The sequence below is a fragment of the Thamnophis elegans genome, chromosome 4, assembly GCF_009769535.1.
Source record: "Thamnophis elegans isolate rThaEle1 chromosome 4, rThaEle1.pri, whole genome shotgun sequence".
Taxonomy (NCBI): Eukaryota; Metazoa; Chordata; class Lepidosauria; order Squamata; family Colubridae; genus Thamnophis; species Thamnophis elegans.
Genome location: NC_045544.1, coordinates 27,026,411 through 27,046,423, shown reverse-complemented (window position 1 = coordinate 27,046,423; position 20,013 = coordinate 27,026,411). Strand labels below are relative to the sequence as shown.

The 20,013-nt window shown below is 36.3% G+C and overlaps 1 protein-coding gene across 1 annotated transcript in view; it reads left to right on the top strand.

Annotated features, from left to right (window-relative positions):
- The window catches only part of ASCC3 (activating signal cointegrator 1 complex subunit 3), a 216,684-nt gene that overhangs the window by 24,563 nt on the left and 172,108 nt on the right, over positions 1-20,013 (top strand). Inside the window, exons 5-8 of the mRNA XM_032216493.1 lie at positions 2,074-2,194; positions 3,044-3,251; positions 5,573-5,714; positions 7,430-7,555. Of these exons, the coding sequence (XP_032072384.1) occupies positions 2,074-2,194; positions 3,044-3,251; positions 5,573-5,714; positions 7,430-7,555 (597 nt within the window). The remainder of the gene's footprint in view (positions 1-2,073; positions 2,195-3,043; positions 3,252-5,572; positions 5,715-7,429; positions 7,556-20,013) is intronic.

Genomic DNA, 20,013 nt, shown 5'->3' with positions numbered 1-20,013 from the left:
CGGCATATAAATAAACTTTAAATCTAAATCTAAAATCTAAACTAATTAACTTGTCCTTATTAACTGCACAACTGCAGTGATTTCATCTAACAACTATGTCAACAAAGGTCAAAACTCAGTCAACCCTGGGGCAAAAGTCACTTAACTGTCTTGTTTAGCGATGGAAATGTTAGGCTCAATTGTGAGCTTAAGTTGAGGACTACCTGTATACATTATACCGACTTCCCAGGTGACTCAGAAATAGTGTATAAGTCTAAGTGCTATTGCTATTATATAAGAAGTATAAGAGTTAAGACTTTTTTGTAATTATACTGTGATTTTGTGAAATTGTGATAGTCACAGTATTCACTAATCAAAATAGTATCATGATTCAGATATAATTACTAGCAGTATTGTGAAAATTGCTGTATACCCATGGATTTATCAAGATATTAGTATGATTTATTGGAGTTAAGTCATGACTTAACATATGGTTAATGTTAAGATGGTTTTCTGGCACTTGAAAGAACATTTCTGATGGCTTTATATGGAAGAAATGCAAATGGGAATTAAGAGAATTATATAAGAACTTTTTAGTATTTCATTGTGAATTTTTTTCATGTATTCAGAATGATTGTATCAGATTGGGAAAAAAATATAGATTTGCATACACAGATAGTAACAGTCTTCTTTCTTCTGACTACATGTGAATACATTCTTAGCAATTCTATTTAAATATTGTTTTAAATATCACACAAAGACAATTTATGCTCCCTCAGACCAAAAACCCCCCAAAGCCCCTCCTTTTCTTTTTCTCTTTTAATAATTTTTAAAACAGATAACTACACAAATGGCTTTTCCTGGGAATGCAAAATAAGAGGGTCATTGACATTGGGTATTAAATTTTATCTTGAGTAAAGATTTAAAGATTTAAGCAACTAATTTATACTGTAATATAATTTCATAAGTGGTTTTTAAAGATTATTAACATACTTTTTTTAACTTTTACCAAAAAAATGGAATAGTTGATTTTGCTGCTGTTTAGAAATTATGAAGTTACATTATTTGACGTTACAGATCTAATGTAGTGGAAGATGTGGTTGTTTCATTAAATAGCATGGTGATATTTTGTACAACGGATTTAAATTATGGATTGTGAAGAAAATATCTACAAAGCTTCAGTCAGGGGGGAAAAATGGTATTCTATTTTGAATATTGTAAAAACTTATTTGGAATTTTCAGCAGGATGTTAAAGATCCCTTTATCAAACTTGTCTCTTGATGGTTTTATGAATACATTTGTGGAGTTTTGGTTGCAACAATATGGCAGACGCACAAAGTCCTTGCTTTTTGGTGTGTTTTCCAACTTCTTAGACTAGTCTAGTCATCTAGGTACCAGTTTGGCTTAGCGTTTTGAGAAAAATTTAGTTTAGTTAACTTGCTAAGCGGGTTAAACTCTGTAAAATGGTAAATCATATCTCCTTCACCCAGGACTAGACGTTTTCCAACAAAACTAAGTTTCTTTTTTAATTCACTAATATACAGAGAAGATTTGTAATTTCTTATAAATTAATTAATTTTCTGCTGTTCAGCAAGTATGACTGATAGTATGATAATTTTTTTTTTTTTTAATAATAGCTTGATTCATTTGAATTCATCTCTCAGTGTTTATAAGAACTGTCATGAATTTGGACTTCCATACAAGGATCATGTTTTGAATTGGATTGGGCAATAATTTTTGACAGTGTTGATAGCATGTCTGGGTAGTGCATTCATGTGCTTGATGCTGAAATGAATCTATATATAAGAAATATAATATAAGAAAATATATAAGAAATATAAGAAAATGGGCTTTCTTAATCAGCTCTTGATCCTTTGTAGGTTATCCCATAATCTCACTAGTGAAATTTTACAGTACCTTCATATGCTTAGATTCCATGTATAATGGCAAATAGGAGAAACTGCACGTTTTTCAATTGTTGAACATGGTAGCTTCAAATTGTGAATATGCAGACTTTTGTGAATAGATAGGATCAATGAAAATTATAAAATCATACATATATTCTTTTTCTCTCCCCTCCCCCTCCATGTTCAGTTGTTTGAATTACTAGGACCTGAAGGATTTGAATTAATAGAAAAGCTCCTGCAGAACAGAATTACCATTGTGGAACGATCTTTTTCTGGGCCAAATGATTACAGGCTACAATCTTTACAAGGTAAATATCAAGTTTACAAAGTTGAATAGTTAAATTCTGTCTGTAAGAAAAATAAATTATTTTATAAACTATAGTGAGACTGGTAAAAACAAAAAACTTAAATGCATGGTTTATTTCATCCATAAAGAACTTTAGAAAAAAACACATCTTTTTTAGATGTATTTTTTTAAAAAAATAAAAAAATAGGTGAACAGGATTCTCAGTATAGTTCAATTTCATTTTTGTTTGGGAGATGATCCATCAGAATGCTCCAAATATTCTGAGTCCATGATAAAGGAATTTGCCTTCTAGTGTTCAGAATAATCAGGTTTAAAATACATCACTGTGATATCTCAATCTGTGTAAAAAAAAATCACATTTGTGGGATGGGTAGCTATATAAATTTGATAAATAAGAAATAAAAGGTTGTACTGTTGAATATTAGATAACCGATACAAACATCTTCCAGACTAGCAAACCCTTATACACAAATTGAATTAAGCATTTAATAGGCCAAATCGAAGCTAGCTCTATTGAAATCTGCAAGGATACTGGAGAAGGAATGAACTTGCAGTGCATCAGTTTAAGGACTTCAATTTTGCTGGGTATTTTATAGAAAGCAGCTTTGCTATTCTATATCTGCTTCCTTTTTCAGGGTTAGATTATATTCTGATGATGGGATCTTCTTGAGCCTATTCTATTTTGTACAAGGCTAGCTGAAATACAACTGATACATCATTTTTTCCCCCAAGATTTTAAGCAACTTTAAATACTTCATAAAGTTACTTTTAAGCTTTCATGGTGTTGCTCAGAACCAAGAGTGCAGAGAACAGGAAGCCATAAATAACGGACTGTGTTTACGTGTTACAGAACAGTGCAGAAAATTTACAGGAGAAAATTCTAAGCCAAATTATGGCTGCCAAGTCACCATTCAGTCTGAACAAGAAAAACAGCTAATGAAATTATATCGCCGTGAAGAAAAACGAAATGCCAGGCGAGAAAAACGAACGGGGGATGAAGGGGAAATTCTTGTTGATGCAGGAATGTCTTTTGATCCAAAGGAGTTACGGATGCAAAGGTAAGACGTTTCAGTGTAATGCTATCCTTGATGTTTGCCAAGCATTTACTTTCTCTTAATTTGGTTCTATTGATGAGAAAGTTTCAATTACCAGTTGAATTTTAATTAAAATACAGGTAGTCCCTGACTTCCGATCACAATTGAGCCCAAAACTTCTGTTGCTAAGCGAGACATTAATGTGTGCGTGAACCTACTCAATGCCAAATTGGAAGGGGTTCAACCGCAAACCTTAGTGACCTTTGAAAACACTATATGAAGGTACAAAAACACTGTTACTGGTTAAGGAAGATGATATTCTGAAAGCCATGAATAGATTCTTGATTTGAATAATTGCTTGTTAACCCTTTTTTTAAGTTAATGTATCTGGTACTCTAAATTCTCCACTCAGACTATTCATCACACACACACACACCAGCACCCTCCTTTCCTGGCCTCCTTGCACTTGCATGCACACATGAAAACACCAGCCTCTGCCTTCCCCAGCCTCCCTGTGCTTTTTACAAGCATTCATCCATTATAACCCTAACCCATTATTCCTGTGTTCACCCACAGGAATGCACTCACCCGTGCCCCTCCTTCCCTGGGCCTTTCTGCACTCCCATACACCTATATACCCACTAACATCCTCTTTCGGCCACCCTATGATCGCACTTACCCAACACCCTCTTTCCTTGGCCTGCCTGCATATGCGTGCACCAGTGGTGGGTTTCAAAAAAATTTAGAACCTCTTCTGTAGGTGTGGCCTGCTTTGTGGGAGTGGCTTGCTGGCTATGTGACCAGGTGGGAGTAACTTGCTGGCCATGTGACCGGGTGGGAGTGGCTTGCCAGCCATGTGACTGAGTGGGCGTGCTCAACTTGTAAAATGTGGTAAAACTCACTTAACAACGCTCTTGCTTAGCGACCCAAAATGTTGGCTCAGAAACTCTGGCATTTGAAGCATGCAAGTCTTAAAGCTGTCAAGTTACAAGACCCTTGCACCCCTACCCTTTAGAAAAAAAAACCCAGGGGTGTTCAAACTTGACAACTTTAAGACTTGTGGACTTCAACTCCCAGAATTCCTCCTCCAGTCATGTTGGCTCAGGAACTCTGGCATTGAAGTGTGCAGGTCTTAAAGGTGTCAAGTTACAAGACCCTTGCACCCCTACCCTTTAGGAAAAAACCCCCAGGGGTGTTCAAATTTGACAGCTTTAAGACTTGTCGACTTCAACTTCCATAATTCCTCCTCTCGCTCTTTATCTTGATGATGTGCAGATGGGCGAGGGGAGGGAGCTGAAACCAGTTCTAAAGGGCACTGTAGATTTGTGGAACCTCTTCTATAGAAGAGGTTAGAACTGGCAGGAACCCACCCCTGGCATACACCTCTACCTCCTCTTTTCTCAGACCACTCTGTACTTGCAAACACATGTACCCTGCAAAAGGGAGACCTTTTAATGGCCTCCCTGGGCTCACATGCACCACATCTCCTCCTTCCTTAGCTTCCCTGCACTCATGTACACACATGCCCTTCACCGTCTTTCTTTCGTCTCCTTGCATCCCACGCTCTCATTCCCTGACTTTTCTGATCTCGCACTGTACCAAGTTCCCCTTTCCCAACTTGTGCATGACCTATGCCGGGCCTTCCAGGGATTCCTATGGCACCTCGGCATTTCTTACCTAGTACCCTTTTCATGTTCCACTTAATGACCTGCACATCTTGGATTACTCAGATTGCGATCACAAAGCAATATGCATGGAGATTCTCAGTCCTCCAGGTCATGGTTGTCTCAAAGGTTACTTTTTCAAGAGACAACTGGACTTTCTGGTATTTCTTTGAAGAAGTTTCAATTCTTATCCAAGAAGCAGAGTTGAAGAAGTTTCTTGGATGAGAAGCAAAATGTCTTCAAAGAAAAACCAGAAAGCCCAGTTGCCTCTTGAAAAAGCACCTTTGGGACTAAGCAATGTGGTTATGTAATATCATGCTTTCCAAGGACATCCCTTAGCAACAAGAATCCCAGTCCTGTTTGTAATCATTCCTCCAATAGTGCCTGTATATCTATGCATAATTATATAGCTTTCATTTGACTGAAGATGACAGATAAGATTTGTTCCCCGTTTCTGCTTCCCAAAAGGGGCCATCATGGACGATGTTAATGGGTACAGACTTCTTTGCTCAAAGCGTGTTTGAAATGTAACACCACGCTGATGTCCGTTACGAAGCTCTCTAACCCTAATGTTGAATTTGATTAGTATTTGTAATAATTTCCATGGCGTCACTGCGTTCTGTGTTGAGTTCCTATGTGCTGCAGTTTTGATTGTCACAGGTTTTCCTTTTGTGATTATAGAGAACAAGCGCTTTTGAACGCTCGCACGATGCCGGTTTTAGGCAGACAGCGAGACATGGAATTTGACAAAATTCATTATCCTCATGTTTATGACTCACAAGCCGAAGCTAGGAAAACATCAGCTTTTATTGGTGGATCAAAGGTATGCCTTTAAAGTTTCCTTCTGAGTAATGAATTTAAGTGAGCTTTCTTAGAATAGTTTAAGATGGTATTTTCTTACTCTAAAGGGGTAATTTTTGTTCCTACTGTTTATCTCCCGCCCCTTGATAGGTGCCTGCATATTTTCTTATGTTGAAAAATGTCAATTAATTGGCTCTAGAGAAATCTTAAAGAATCCATTCCCATTAGTTCCATGAAATGGTTTGGGGGCTTGGGTGACTTTTGCTATATTCAGCTGTTTTTTCCTTGAAATATTGAAATGCTTTTATTGGCAAGAACACATATTAGTGGACCACCCAAGGGGTGAAAGATGTTACTTCAACTTATAAATTAGATCTGCTTTTGAATAGAACTATATTGTTCCTAATGTCTCCCAAGTTACAGAAAGTTAGGTATTCTCAGCTGGAATGATGGAAAAATGAACATATTCATTTGTTACAAATCTCTGGGCCATAGATTGAGAATTTCATGTTGTATATTAATTTGGGATCTAAAGAAGTCATAACCAGATGGTAAAGCAAGCCAGAATTCCTGATTATTTCATTGTCATTAGAACATAGGGGAACATATTCAAACTGTCCAACATTTACCACATTTTTCTTTCGCTTTCTTCTGCGTGATTCTTATCTTAACCCTTCACATTTGCTTTAATCATGCTGTAATATCTATCTGTGTTATAATGCTGCTTATAATTAGCTGAATTCAGTTTTGAAGCTAGTTTGCAAACTTCGTTTTACTCATTGGTGCAGATGTTTCTTAATTATTAAGTTATACGAACAACAAGAAAAAATATATTCAATAAAAGGAGAGAGACAAGAAAATAGAGAGATCCATTTTATCCAAAAGCTTTGTAGAAGTATTCTTACACTTTGCCAGTCCTTCTGGTCCTTTTTATTTAAATAAGCTTGCAGCCATATAGTTCAAATTATTGGTTGACCAACTGAAAGATGCCCTCTCTGCCCACGTAGTCAAGTACTTTGTTGTTGAAGTAAACAGCAAAAAGCATGCGCCTTATTTTTACCAAAATATATTTCATTGAATAACCTAATACAGATTTCTGCAGCTAGTGTTCCTCCAGATGTGTTAGGACTACTAAGTCTTGAAATTCCCTGCTGTCATGCCCTTTCTGGGAGTTACAGTCTCTGTCTTACATAGAGGACAGCTAGTCTTAAAAGGGATCTATAATCTACAATAATATGTTAAAACTGTGTGCAATAGAAAGGGAACCATATGTTTTTTTCTCCCCCTGCAAACAAGCTCATTATATCTTGGCTGCTTGCCATGATTGTTACCACTCCTGAGCAGATAGTGGAAAGACAATCTTAAATAGTCAAATTTACAAGCAGAAACTCGGCTCTACTTTCAGTAAGTGGAAGATCTAAATGACATATAATCAGATTATTGTATTCCAAAACAATTTTCTGATTTCTCTTTTTAAAAAAATAACAACAATAATTTTTACAGTCACTACAGAATTGGAACATATCTAACACACCTTTAATAACTTCAATAGAATTCAATAGAATTTTTAGAGACCTTTGCTTGTTTTAGAGTATGTTTAAACTGACACTTAGTTTGCTAACTGTTTAGTTAGCTGTAGTTTGATGTTGCTGTCTGAGAAGAAATTGTTCTATGTCCAATTCATTACTTTAAACTGTTTTTCTTCCCCCTTCGCTTTCTTCTTTTTAATTTTTACAGATGCTTTTGCCAGAAGCTATTGAGAGAGAAAATAATAAAATGTATGAAGAAGTAAAAATACCTCCTAGTGAACAAATGCCAATGGGTTTAGTGGAAAAGCCAGTTTATATAAAGGATTTAGATGAGGTAAGGAGACATTCTTAATTTCTGTTCTGACCCATTTTTAGAAGCTTCAGCCTTTTATTGTTCTACAATATAAATATTGGAACAATATTATGTAGATAAAGTAAAATTACTCATATTATTCTTCAAATTATTTGAATAATGAATGATTATATTTATTTAATAATATATACATTTTTTAAATTTAAATATTTTTTTAAAATCATAAAAATTATAAATCGATTAGAAACAAGATATGTTGTAGATATATCATATCCAAGATGGCAAATATAGGATGAAAATAAACAAATGGTTTGTAAGCCAAAAGTGACACCACTGAGACTGTAAACTACTATATATACAAGTAATCCTCAACTTATGACCACAATTGATTCTGAAATTTAGTTTGTTAAGTGAGAAATTGGTTAAGTGACTCCCCCCACCATTTTACAACTTCTCTTGCCACATTTGTTAAGTGAATCACTGCAGTTGTTAAATTAATAACATGTTGTTAAATTAATCTGGCTTCCCCATTGACTTTGCTTGTCAGAAGATTGCAAAAGGTGATCACATGACTCCTGGACATTGCAACTGTCATAAATGCAAATCAGTTGTCAAGCATCCAAATGTAAATCATTTGACCATTGGGGTGCTACAACAGTTGTGTGAAAAATGGTCATACAACTTCCATCCGTCCTAGTATCATCGTGGTCAAATAACAGAATAACAGAGTTGGAAGAGACCTTAGTCTAACCTCCTACCCAAGCAGGAAACCCTATACCGTTCCAGACAAAGTGATCACAATCTGAGAGCTTGGCAATTGACTCGCATTTGTGATAATTGCAGCATGATGGTGGACACATGATCACCATTTGCAGCCAGTTTTCCCCAAGCAAAATCAATGAGGAAGTCAGCAGGGAAAGTCGCAAGTCGCTGTACTCAGTTGCTTCACCCTCCCCTCCGGCAGCAGTCTTCCCCAACCAGAGGTGCTCGCACCTCACAGCCCCCCCGCACAACCTCCTCCCTCTGACAGCAGCCATTTACCTGCATGCCACCTTACAGCTCACATGTTAATTGCTTAACAACACAAAATCTCTGCTTAATGATGGTAATAGGCACTAGGGTATTGTTGTCACTAAGAGATGCTGTCATGTAATGTTATGCATCATTGCTGCATCACTCAGTGATGGAAATCTCAGCAGTCCCTGTTGTTTTTTTAAATATTTATATTTATTTGGAAAATAAAATGTCCTAGGAAGAAATATGTATGCTAATTTTTTGAAACCTTGTTTTCTTGGATCACACAGCCTTAAAAATATTCAAAATGCTTTTGTGGTGCTTTCAAGATTTGTGTGTGTGTGTTTGTGTGTGTCTGTATATGTTTGTGTATATGTGTGTGTATGTATATGTATATGTGTGTATATGTATATGTGTGTATGTATGCATGTATGTGTATGTATGTGTGTATGTATGTATGCGTATATGAATATATATATTCATTCAACAGTTGCACTGTAAACTGACATTAAAATAATACATCTCGGATCCCATTTTCTTACCTAATAGAGTTGTCAGATGTTTTCCAAATTTGATGCTAGATAATACCAGACAGGATTGTGGGGAATAATATACCCAGATTCTAATTTTAGCTGTTTTCTATTGGAAGAGGTCTTTAAAAATATTAACCTAACATTAGACTATTTTAAATGTGAGAGCAATACTTTTTATAACTAATGCTAAGGATACTTTTTTCAGCTTGATGTTTCAGATGAGTGGTTGTACAGCTCTCATCATACCCTAGAAGTATATTGTTGTCTTTGGATAGCATGCATTCTACCTATGGGTAGCTTTATATATTTATCCTATGAATAAATAACACACATTTCTTTTATCCCATTTACAGTGCTTATTCAGCAATATGTGCAGGAAAGATTCATGGATTAGAACATGATTGCATAAATAATCTCAGTATAAGAAAAAAAATGCATGAAATATATTTTAGGAACAAAATTGTATAAATATCCTATCAAATAAACATTCAGTATAGGCAGAGGAAGCATAATTTCTATCAATATATTATTTTTAATGTTCTAAATACAATCAGTGGAAGAAAGAAAGGTGTAATGGTGTATTTGCCATAACGTATTCACAGCTTTCTCAAGTTGCAATTTTGTTGAGGACAGTGTTAACATAAACTACTGGTACTTTCAAAATAGATTTTAAAAAAGTACTTTCTGTATCTGACACAGATCTATTGTTTTAACTTCTGGATCTGCCAATAGCTAAATTCACATAACCCACAGTGACAAGATGTTTAAAAACATGGTTTACTGAATAAGCCATTGTGGTCTGGCTTTTATGGAATACTACATCATAATGGATATATTTGCATATCATATTAATCCAAAAGCCAACAAATCTTCTGGAACATTGCGGTTGAGCAATGTGATCTGCTAAATGACTCCTAATTATGTGCATATTAGAGCAGAGTAGTGGAGAAGATAGTGCAGGTTCTTAAGGCAGTACACCTTACAGTAGCCATCTGCCACTAATGAATATAGGAATTATATGGGGGCAGAGGGTGTCTCTTGAGCAAATCTAGTGTAGAAAATAAGAAATATGAGTTTTGGTGACTATAGAGAATTTCCTTGTGCATTTTATTTTAAGAAAAGCATCAATTATATAGACTTTAAATAAACCAGTTAAGTGGGCCTTGCTGATAGAATCTGGGGGCTGGAAATCATCTACATTGATTTTAGCCATGATATTAATTACCAAGCAGAAAGCCCCAATTTAAATTATTGATTTTAACCAATCCTTTTATCTGTATGTCGGTTAGACACAAAAGGTACACTCTGTGATTTATTCAGCCAAGTAAGACTCTTCTTCCCCTGTTGATATAATAGCACCACACACACAAAAGATATAACTAAGCCTTTATTTAGAATCTTTTCATTACATCAGGTATTGTGGCTCATCAGTTTATAAAACACGTGTAAGAATAGTAAATATAGAACCTCTCATATACCTTTGGAATTTCTTGTCTCAGTGAAGGTGCTTTAATCATTATCCTAATCTAAGATTTTGTGGTGGCTCTGGATATTACCAGAGGATTTGACCCCAAAGGTGTTCTGATCATTCTTATTGTGTCAATCTCCTTGTTATAACCCAGGGCAGGCCTCTAGAGAGTTCTTTATTTCTCCTAACAAATGTTTCAGCCAAAGGCCTTTCAACAACCGATAAGACTCCACCCCCACACTAATCACTCTCAGACTCCCAAACCCAGCCCCGGTAGTACAAAGAAAGCCCAAAGAGTAGGAGTATGCTCACAGGCCAAGGTCTACATTTCCAAGTCCAATCCACCAAGCACAATCCAGGCACAATACAAAGGCACTCCTCAGGACAAAAAACAAGTCACAAAAAAGAAGCAGTTCCAAAGCTCCAGTGGAGCAGAGGCCAAATGCAGTCCATAAGAGAAGGGGCTAGGTCCAAACCAAAATATGAAAACAATCTTCCAAGCAAGGCAAACAGCAAACAGGCAGAAGTCAAAGTGGGTATAAACCAAAGTAAACAATTGTTCCTGGCAAAGACTAACTGCCAAGGCTTCTCCTTAAGTTACTCTCCTCCAGATGTTCCTTGTGAGGAGCGGTGGGACAACCTTCTCCCAAGTAGCCTTACAGCCCTTCTCTGGGCTTTCTGTGCTCCACTCTTCTTGTCCTTGGATCAAGCGGAGTAGACAGTTGTTACTCATCAGAGGAAATTGACTGCCTTTCAGCACCACAGTCAGCAGCCAATCCTCCTCTTCATCTGTACATATAGGCAGCTCTCCGTCTGGTCAACCACCTCTGTTAGGGAAATACTTTAAGAGCTGACCAGCTGCTATAATGATATAAGGCAAGGAATGAGTCAGCAAGGTTTTGGGACTAGTATGACTTTAAAAGGCTGTTTATATAACAGATGCCCTATGAGGGCGTCCCTCTCTCCATGTGTACTTCCGTTCTATAGTTGGTGATTGTTTACCTGACTTTGCCTAGTACGTGCATGTATATATTCTTTGTAGATAAACTACTATTTGAAAGAAAAACCTCTGTTTACTATATTTTGCTCCTGGGTTGTCTCAAAATAGTCACATTGTGCGCACTCTTGGCAACCTCTCCCAATGCCTGAAGATCACAGAACAGTATTTAGCTCCTAGTGTACCTTCCCTGTCAGACAGCCCCAGTTCCAACTCCTCCTCCAACCCGGTTTTGAGGGGGCCATGACACTCCTACATATTATTCTTTTCTACATGTCTTTCAATTTATACTTTATACTAGTTAAAGTAGTCATTTTATACTAATTAAGCTATTCACTGCATGTCTATGGATAAGATATACATGCTGTGTATATAGAATCTATGCAAAAAAAATCCCTGTCTCTTCTGTATATTGTTTTAGGTTAGATTTCATATTTTTTTTTTGTAGAAAATGATAATTAAAACGGGGGCATTTTCAGTTCCAATAAGTTGCATAAGCACTATATACATGTGGGGAAATTATTTTGTTATTGTGCAAGGGACTAGCCCCTACCCATAGAAAGGGTACAAATGTATGTTATGCCACAGTTGAACAATAGTTTACAGAACAACCTAGAGTAAGCTACGTTCACACAACCTAACTAACTTATTTAAAGGGGTTATATTGGTAGCCGTTATGAAGAACTATGAATGACATCTATATGATACTGTCTTTGCAAATGTATTTTGATAAATTTCCTGGAATTTAAAAGGTGAATACTTTGTTTTCATTCATTTGAAAAAGAATGGCTGTATATTGTGAAATTAAGTTCATGATTTCTAAATGCTCGTGTTATGTAATTTCTACTTTAGGAAATTTAGACTGTCTTTTTCCATATAATTACAAAGTAACAACTAAAATTTGAATACTGTTATTAACTAGAGTTAAACCTTTGTGACAAAATGGCATACATAGCGAAAGTTACAAAAGCAGATAATTATTTTGAGTTTTACACATTAAAAATCTGCTCTGGGTAAGAATAAAGCAGTGCCCTCTTTTTGTCAGTGTTAGGCACTAACAGAATACATATTATGTGCCCTACAAATGTATAGATGATAATTAGGGAAAAAAAGGTGCCTTCAGCCACCTCGCCTAAATGCTATGATACCAGGAATTGAGCTTGTTGGAATGGTAGAAATTAGAAATGCAACTTCTCTAAAAGCTTTAGCTAAACTAGGCTCAAATGAATTTGGTTTGCATGTGCAAAAAGCAACCTGCCATAAATTCTGTCCTGCTATTCAGCAGGTTGCAGAAAAAATTATAGCATAATTTTGGCATTTGGGGAGCTATCAGAATGCCACTTCTAATTCTATTAGAAGAGCATATATTACAGATTTCATTTATGCCATTTGTCCCCCAAACCATATGATGTGACAATGCAAATTGGTTATAATGAATTTGTAAATAAATAAATTTCTCTAGTTTGAAAAACATACATTATTACATTATGAGCCATTGTGTCTCAGTGGTTAGAATGCAGTACTGTAGGCTACTTCTGCTGATTGTGGGCTGCCAGCACTTTGGCAGTTCGAGTCTCACCAGCTCAGGTTTGACTCAGCCTTCCATCCTTCTGAGATCGGTAAACATCAGCTTGTTGGGGGCAAGATGGTGACTCTAGACTCATTAGGGAGGGCTGTAAGGCACTGAGAAGCGGTATATAAGTCTAAGTGCTATTGCTATTACCAGAAAAATAAAATATAAGGCCTGGGGAAGAAACAAATTGCATTTTAGTGCAATTTAGTGCAACTTAGTGCAGTTGTGAAGCTTGAGATGTACAAGTCTCAAGTGTGGATTTTGATCAAAACATCAACTGATACTGAGGATGCTGAGCAAAAGGTAGACTTGAAATTCTTAGAACAGGAATTAAAAGTATACCACCTGTATCACAGTCCCTTTATGTGATAGGGACCTCACTTGAAAGAGATTGTACAGTTTTACAACTGAAAAGGATGAATTCTAAGGAAACCACAATGGTCTCTAAAGGGTGGGAGAAGAAATATTACATTATTTGATAAGAATTAGCTTAAGGAAAAAGACAAATAAGTACAGGGCATGGCAGAAGACTATAAAACTATACATAGTATAGTAAAATAAAGCAACTCTGAAGTCATTCTGTCAAATTGAACATTGGGAGAATCAGGGTAGACAAAAACAATCACTGCACATAGCTCAGATGTACTTTTAGTCATCACGTTGGACTATTTTAAAATTGAGATAGACAAATTCATGAACTACAAGGCTATAAAGTTTAGTCATATTTGCCTTTGGATGCCAACTGTAGAAAAACTATTGGCAGCAGAGTACCATTATTCTTGTTGTAATTACTTTTATAATCTTGTTTGTTCATGAGGAGAACTTGGATTAGATAGATGTTTAATATGATCCAGCCAATCACTGCTGTTACAGCCACAAGAAGTATATTTTAAAATGAATATTAAGTATTTAATTGTAATAAAGTAGTAGCTTGGTACTCAATTGCTTTGAAACTCAGCGAATTTGGTTCTCAGCGCATTTTGACACAATAATGTTTAACTGGTTCTCATCAATTTTTTGGTGCTCACTGCATAAACTAGAACTTGTTGGTGTCGGTTGCCCTGGGATTTACTACATTATTCCTTATGGGAAACATTTATTTGACACTCGTCATTTTTGGTACTCATCGCACCTCCCACCTCCCTATTCAGATAGCAAAATCCAATGTGGTTTCCTGAAATTCCAGAAGATTTCTTTAAAGAATCTACCGTATTTTTCAGAGTATAAGATGCACTGGAGTATAAGACGCACCAAGGTTTTGAAGAGGCAAATTTTTAAAAAGTAGGTAGGTAGATAGAGGGATCAAGAGAGAGAGAAAGAGAGAGAAATACAGTAGGTAGGTTTGGAGAGAGATAGAGTAGTTAGGTAGGTAGATAGATAAAGGGGTAGAGAGAGAGAGAGAAATAGAAAGAGAGAGAAATACAGTATATAGGGAGAGAGAGTAGTTAGGTAGGTAGGTAGATAAAGGGATAGAGAGAGAGAAAGAGAGAGAAATGCAGTGGGCAGGTATGGAGTGTGTGTGTGTGTGTGTGGGTAGGTAGGTAGGTAGGTAGGTAGGTAGAGGGATAGAGAGAGAGAAATAGAGAGAGAGAGAAATACAGGAGGGAGGGGGGAGAGAGAGTGTGTAGGTAGGTAGGTAGGTAGAGGGAGAGAGAGAGAGAAATAGAGATAGAGAGAAATACAGTAGATAGGTGTTTCTGCTGGCACAGCCCTTGATCAATGTAATTCTCATCAATCAGTTAAAGAGCTTTCCAAAGGGGGGGGGATTTGCACTCTGCAAACCTTCCAAAAGCGGCCCATTTTTCACAAAAACGGGCCCATTTTTTTTTCCAAAAAGGCATAAATAGCCTTGGGAGGGGGATTACAGAGTGCTCCTGGGGAGGGGGGCGAAATGACAAAAAAACGGGCCAGTTTTGTGTCAAACAAAATTGCATGCATAGCCTTATGGAAGCTTACAGAGTGCTCCTGGGGGCCAGGTGGCAAACAAATGTCCCATTTTTTGCTCATTTCTGCCCTCCCCAGCCCACAGGAGCTCTCTGAAAGCCTGCTACAAGCTATGCATGACCATTTTGATGAAGGGGCGGGAAAACGCTGTATTCGGTGTATAAGACGCACCCAGATTTTCAGCCTCTTTTTTGAGGGGAAAAAGGTGTGTCTTATACTCTGAAAAATACGGTAATGATTGCTAAGGCGACGTACTATAGATTATTTTAGAAAATCTCTGCAGGTCTTAAACTTGAAGTCTGTCACTTTTAGATTCTGTTGCACAAAGTGCTTCACTCTTCTGGGACTGCTTTCTTTAAGCTATTTTCCAAATAACTTACAAAGTCAAAATTATAGAGGACATTTAGTGTGTTTTGAAGATGGAACTCAGTTCTGTTTGACACATCTTTCTCATAATGTATCCATTTGAGGCTCCCTACTAAATTGGGTGATGTTGTTTAGAGTTCTGTGACTACAATTCTAAAAGGCTGATGGCAACTCTAGAACCAGGGGTCCCTGTAGCTAGAGCTATATGGAGCATAAATAAAATCCAGTGCTCAATATGTCCTCAAAAGGGAGATGTTGAAGAACATGTTTTGTGTGATGAAATGGTGCAAAAGAGATTCTATCTCATGTGATTCAGATGAAAGCCTAGAGGGTGGTGGATAACATTCTTCTACCAGTTTGTACATACACATATACATGTTATTAATAGACTTTTATTCTGGTTAGTTATTGTATGAAGTGAAGAACTTGAGAAAAACGAGTTGTATTAAAACCGAGCCCATGACATTAATGTTTATTCTTGGAATAATGTTCTTTGTATTCACAGTTGCCTCACTCCTCCTTGATGGGTTAAGTTTATTACCTCTGTCAGCTATAATTACCCTTTAAAATAGTCTTTGTCAGTTCTGCCCCCTTTTTGTTAAATAGATATTGTAGCACCAAGCTTGAAGGAGGTGGTTTATCTCCCATCATAGGAGAACAGGCAAATTAAATATGTACTCCGAAAAATCATTATTCGGTGTGTGTGGAGATCCCTAAAGTGGTAAGATTGTTGAAGGTTTTAATCGTGACTCATGCACAAACAGCTGGAAGCTGTGCCTTTACTAATGCCTGTAGAGAAGGAAATCTTACTCTGGGCCTTTGTGCACCACAGTTTTATTGCGCAATAAATACACCAGTTGAGTGCATTTTCTGACAATTTTGTGCTTCTGTTGCTGTGAAAGTATGTTTTCTAGGAACTCAAAGCATATATAGGAAAATTGGATTCTTTCCTAGAAAACATACCTTCTGCAATAAGGCATCCAGAACTGAGTGGAAGGTGTGACTGAGTATCATCAACACATCTGGGCATTGCTGTGGTGAATGTCATTACTCCATTTATTGTCTTCCTTATTTGTCTATTTGCTATTGTGAACTATAAAGTATGTGCTATGAACAAGTGGGGAATACCAAGGAAGTTTCTATCTGCTGGAGCACTCTGATGTTTAATGCATGCACAAATCTGGCTTTTTTTAAAAAATATACAGCTTTAAACATTATCCACTCTTTAACTGTTTATGTTTCTGAATTATTACATCTGTGTCCTGCATCAGTTGTGTTAACAATGTGATCTAACACAATAAAATTAAGAAACAAAAGGAGAATTAAAGTAATGGTTTAAATAACATTAAATCTACATTTAAAATAGCTGAGGAACTATAACAGGAATAAAATTAGAGACTTAAATTGATAACATTCCTTAGTTAAATGTGAGAATACATAATTTTTTCCAACTAGTTGCAGTTCTTCAGAGTTGTTTCTAAGCAGGTGATCTTTAAAGGGCACTGCTGATATATATTGTTCTGACCTCCCCTCTTCACACACCAAAGCACGCCGAGACAAAGATACTTCAAGGATTTATTAACACACAGACCAGACCTTGGCAGCAATCCAGCACAGACCAGACCTTGGCAGCAATCCAGCCTGCCAAGCTAGTCACAGTAGCTTCTCCAGCTCTAGTGAATACGTTGATTCCTGCGACGAGCGTGTGGACAATCATTCCTTTTATAGTCTTGAGAGGAGCCTAATTACCACCAGCTAAGTGCAATTATCTCCTGTAACTGCGTAACTGTTCTTTACGCCTATTAGCTCTCCGTTGCCGGGCATCCAGGAGCAACTCCCTTGTCTCCTCCCCACTGCTCCAATGCATGACGTCAGGATCACACTCCCTTGTCTCCTCCCCACTGGTGCAAGGCTCAGGAGCCTCCTGGTGGCCAACCAGCCTCTCTGCGCCTTGTTCGGAGTCGGAACCCTGTCCAGGGTACTCCACATCTTCCAGAGCCGACTCATAGGGCCCCTCGCTGTTGGAGTCTGGTGGCAGCTCCAAAGCTCCTGCTGGGCCACAACATACATACGTACATACGTACATACGTACGTACATACATACCTACATACATAAATATATTAAACAAACAAAAAATATAAAACACATACAACCTTCTTCCATTTCATATAGCGTGTCGTTTGGTTGCAAGATTTTGTGCGTCCTTCCCATGGTCACCACTTACAATTATATATCGAATCACAAATTGTTCATTAGATAAACACAAGTACATTATTATTATCATATGTCAATTTTTCAACTGTAATTATTATTCCTTAATTTTAAACGTAATATTCTGAATATTGAATCCATACATACAACATCATTTTGCATCAATAATTCAACTCTAATTATTATTCCTGCATTTTAAACAAAATATTCTATATATTGAAATCATACATACAACATTATTCCATTACATCCTTCTAATCTGTTTAACAGTGCTAAATACTTATAGTATTGCATATATCATTTTATTATTCTTAAAATATAAAAAGTTCTCCCACTTTTTCCATTACCATGATTTTTTATCTAACCATTGATAAAACAAATCCCAAACCTTATAAAAATTGTTCATCTTCTTGTTCTCTAATTTCAAATGTCAATTTACTCATTTCCACACATTCCATAATTTTTTGAATAATTTCCTTCTGTGTTGGTATTATCTCATTTTTCCAATTTTTTGCAAATACGATTCTAGCTGCTGTTAAAACATTTACAATCAAATATTTCAAGTATCTATTATATATTTCTGGTATAATTCCCAATAAAAAAGTCTCTGGTTTAAAGTCTATGCGTTTTTGTTTCAGTTTCTCTAACCACGTGTGGATCTTAGTCCAATAACTTTTAGCTGCTGTGCAAGTCTACCACATATGGTGGTAATATGAACCCGGTATCTGATGACATTTCCAACACTTTTCTGATTTATTCTTGAACATTCTTACTATTCTCGTTGGGAAAAGATGCCACCTGTAAAACATCTTATACAAATTTTCCTTATATGCTGTTGACATTGTCATTTTGTAATTTTGAGACCACAATTTCTGCCACTTCTCTAATTCAATCCCATGCCCGAAATTTTTCCCCAAGCTATCATAGTTCCTTTAACTTGTTCTTCTTCTAACTTAACCTCTAGTTAGTGTCCATAAAGTTTTTTAATAACTTTTTCATCAATACCCATCAAAATTTTATCTAACTCAATCATTTTATCAAAAAAAACCCTTTCTCTTTATGATCATTGTCATATCTAGATTGTATTTGCACATATGAAAACCAGTTCATCTTTATACCTTCCTTTTACAGATCTTGCATAGATTTAAGTTCACTCTCTGCATTCAATACTTCACCATATCTAACTGTTTGTTCCTTTTTGTATATTATTGCGTATGAAAAAGCTTCGATAGTTGATAGCCAGACTGGAATTTTTAAATAATATTGTCTTTTAATCTTCTCCCAATTTAGTAGCGAAGCCTCCCGTAGGTAATGTCTTCTAAATTACCCCTGTGTTTTAGTTCCCTTGTACCATAAAAAGGCATGTCATCCTAACAATAGATCATGTCCTTCAAGAATCAATAATCTGGTATTCCTTAGTGTTATCCATTCTTTAACCCACATCAAACTTGCTGCCTTGTGATATAGTTCCCAATTGGGCAGGCCCAATCCTCCTCTTGTTCTTGCATCTTGTAACAATTTTAGTTTTATTCTTGCTTTTTTCCCCTGCCATATGTACTTCAACACCATTTTATTTAAGTCATCAAAATATTCCTTCCCTAATCTAGTTGGAATCGTCTGGAACAGATATAAAATTCTAGATAGAATATTCATTTTAATTGTAGATATTCTCCCTATCATCGAAAGTGTAGATTTTCCCATTTCTTCAGGTCCATCACAATCTGTTGTTTGAGTTTATAGTAATTATTGTGTTTAAAAGCGCTGTATCTTGCTGTTAAATATATTCCCAAATATTTAACCTTGTTCGTAACTTGCATCTCCAAGGTTTCCGCCAACTCTTCTTTTTGTCTTGTTGACATATTCTTTGTCAAGATCTTTGTTTTGCCTTTATTTATTTTTAATCCTGCTACTTTTCCATATTCTTCTATTCTTTCTATCAATTTAGGTGCTGTTTCTAATAGATCCTCTAGAATGAAGACAGTCATTTGTGAATGCTTGTAGCTTGCATTCTTGCTTTTTGATTTTCATTCCTTTTATTTCTTTTCCTTCTCTGACCTTTCTATTTAAAACTTCTAACATTAAGACAAAAAATAATGGTGATAATGGGCAACCTTGTCTCGTCCCTTTCTTTATTTCAATAGACTCTGTCAGATCTCCATTTATCATTATCTTAGCTGTTTGTTTATAATATATAGTTTGTATGACTATAGTTTGTATCACCAAAGCCCATCTGTTCCAGTTATAACAGCATAAAGCACCAATTCACATTGTCAAATGCTTTCTGAGCACCCAAAAACATCAATGCCATTTGTTTTTGAGAATGAGCCTCATAATATTCCAAAGTGTCTAAGATTATCCTCATATTATCTTTA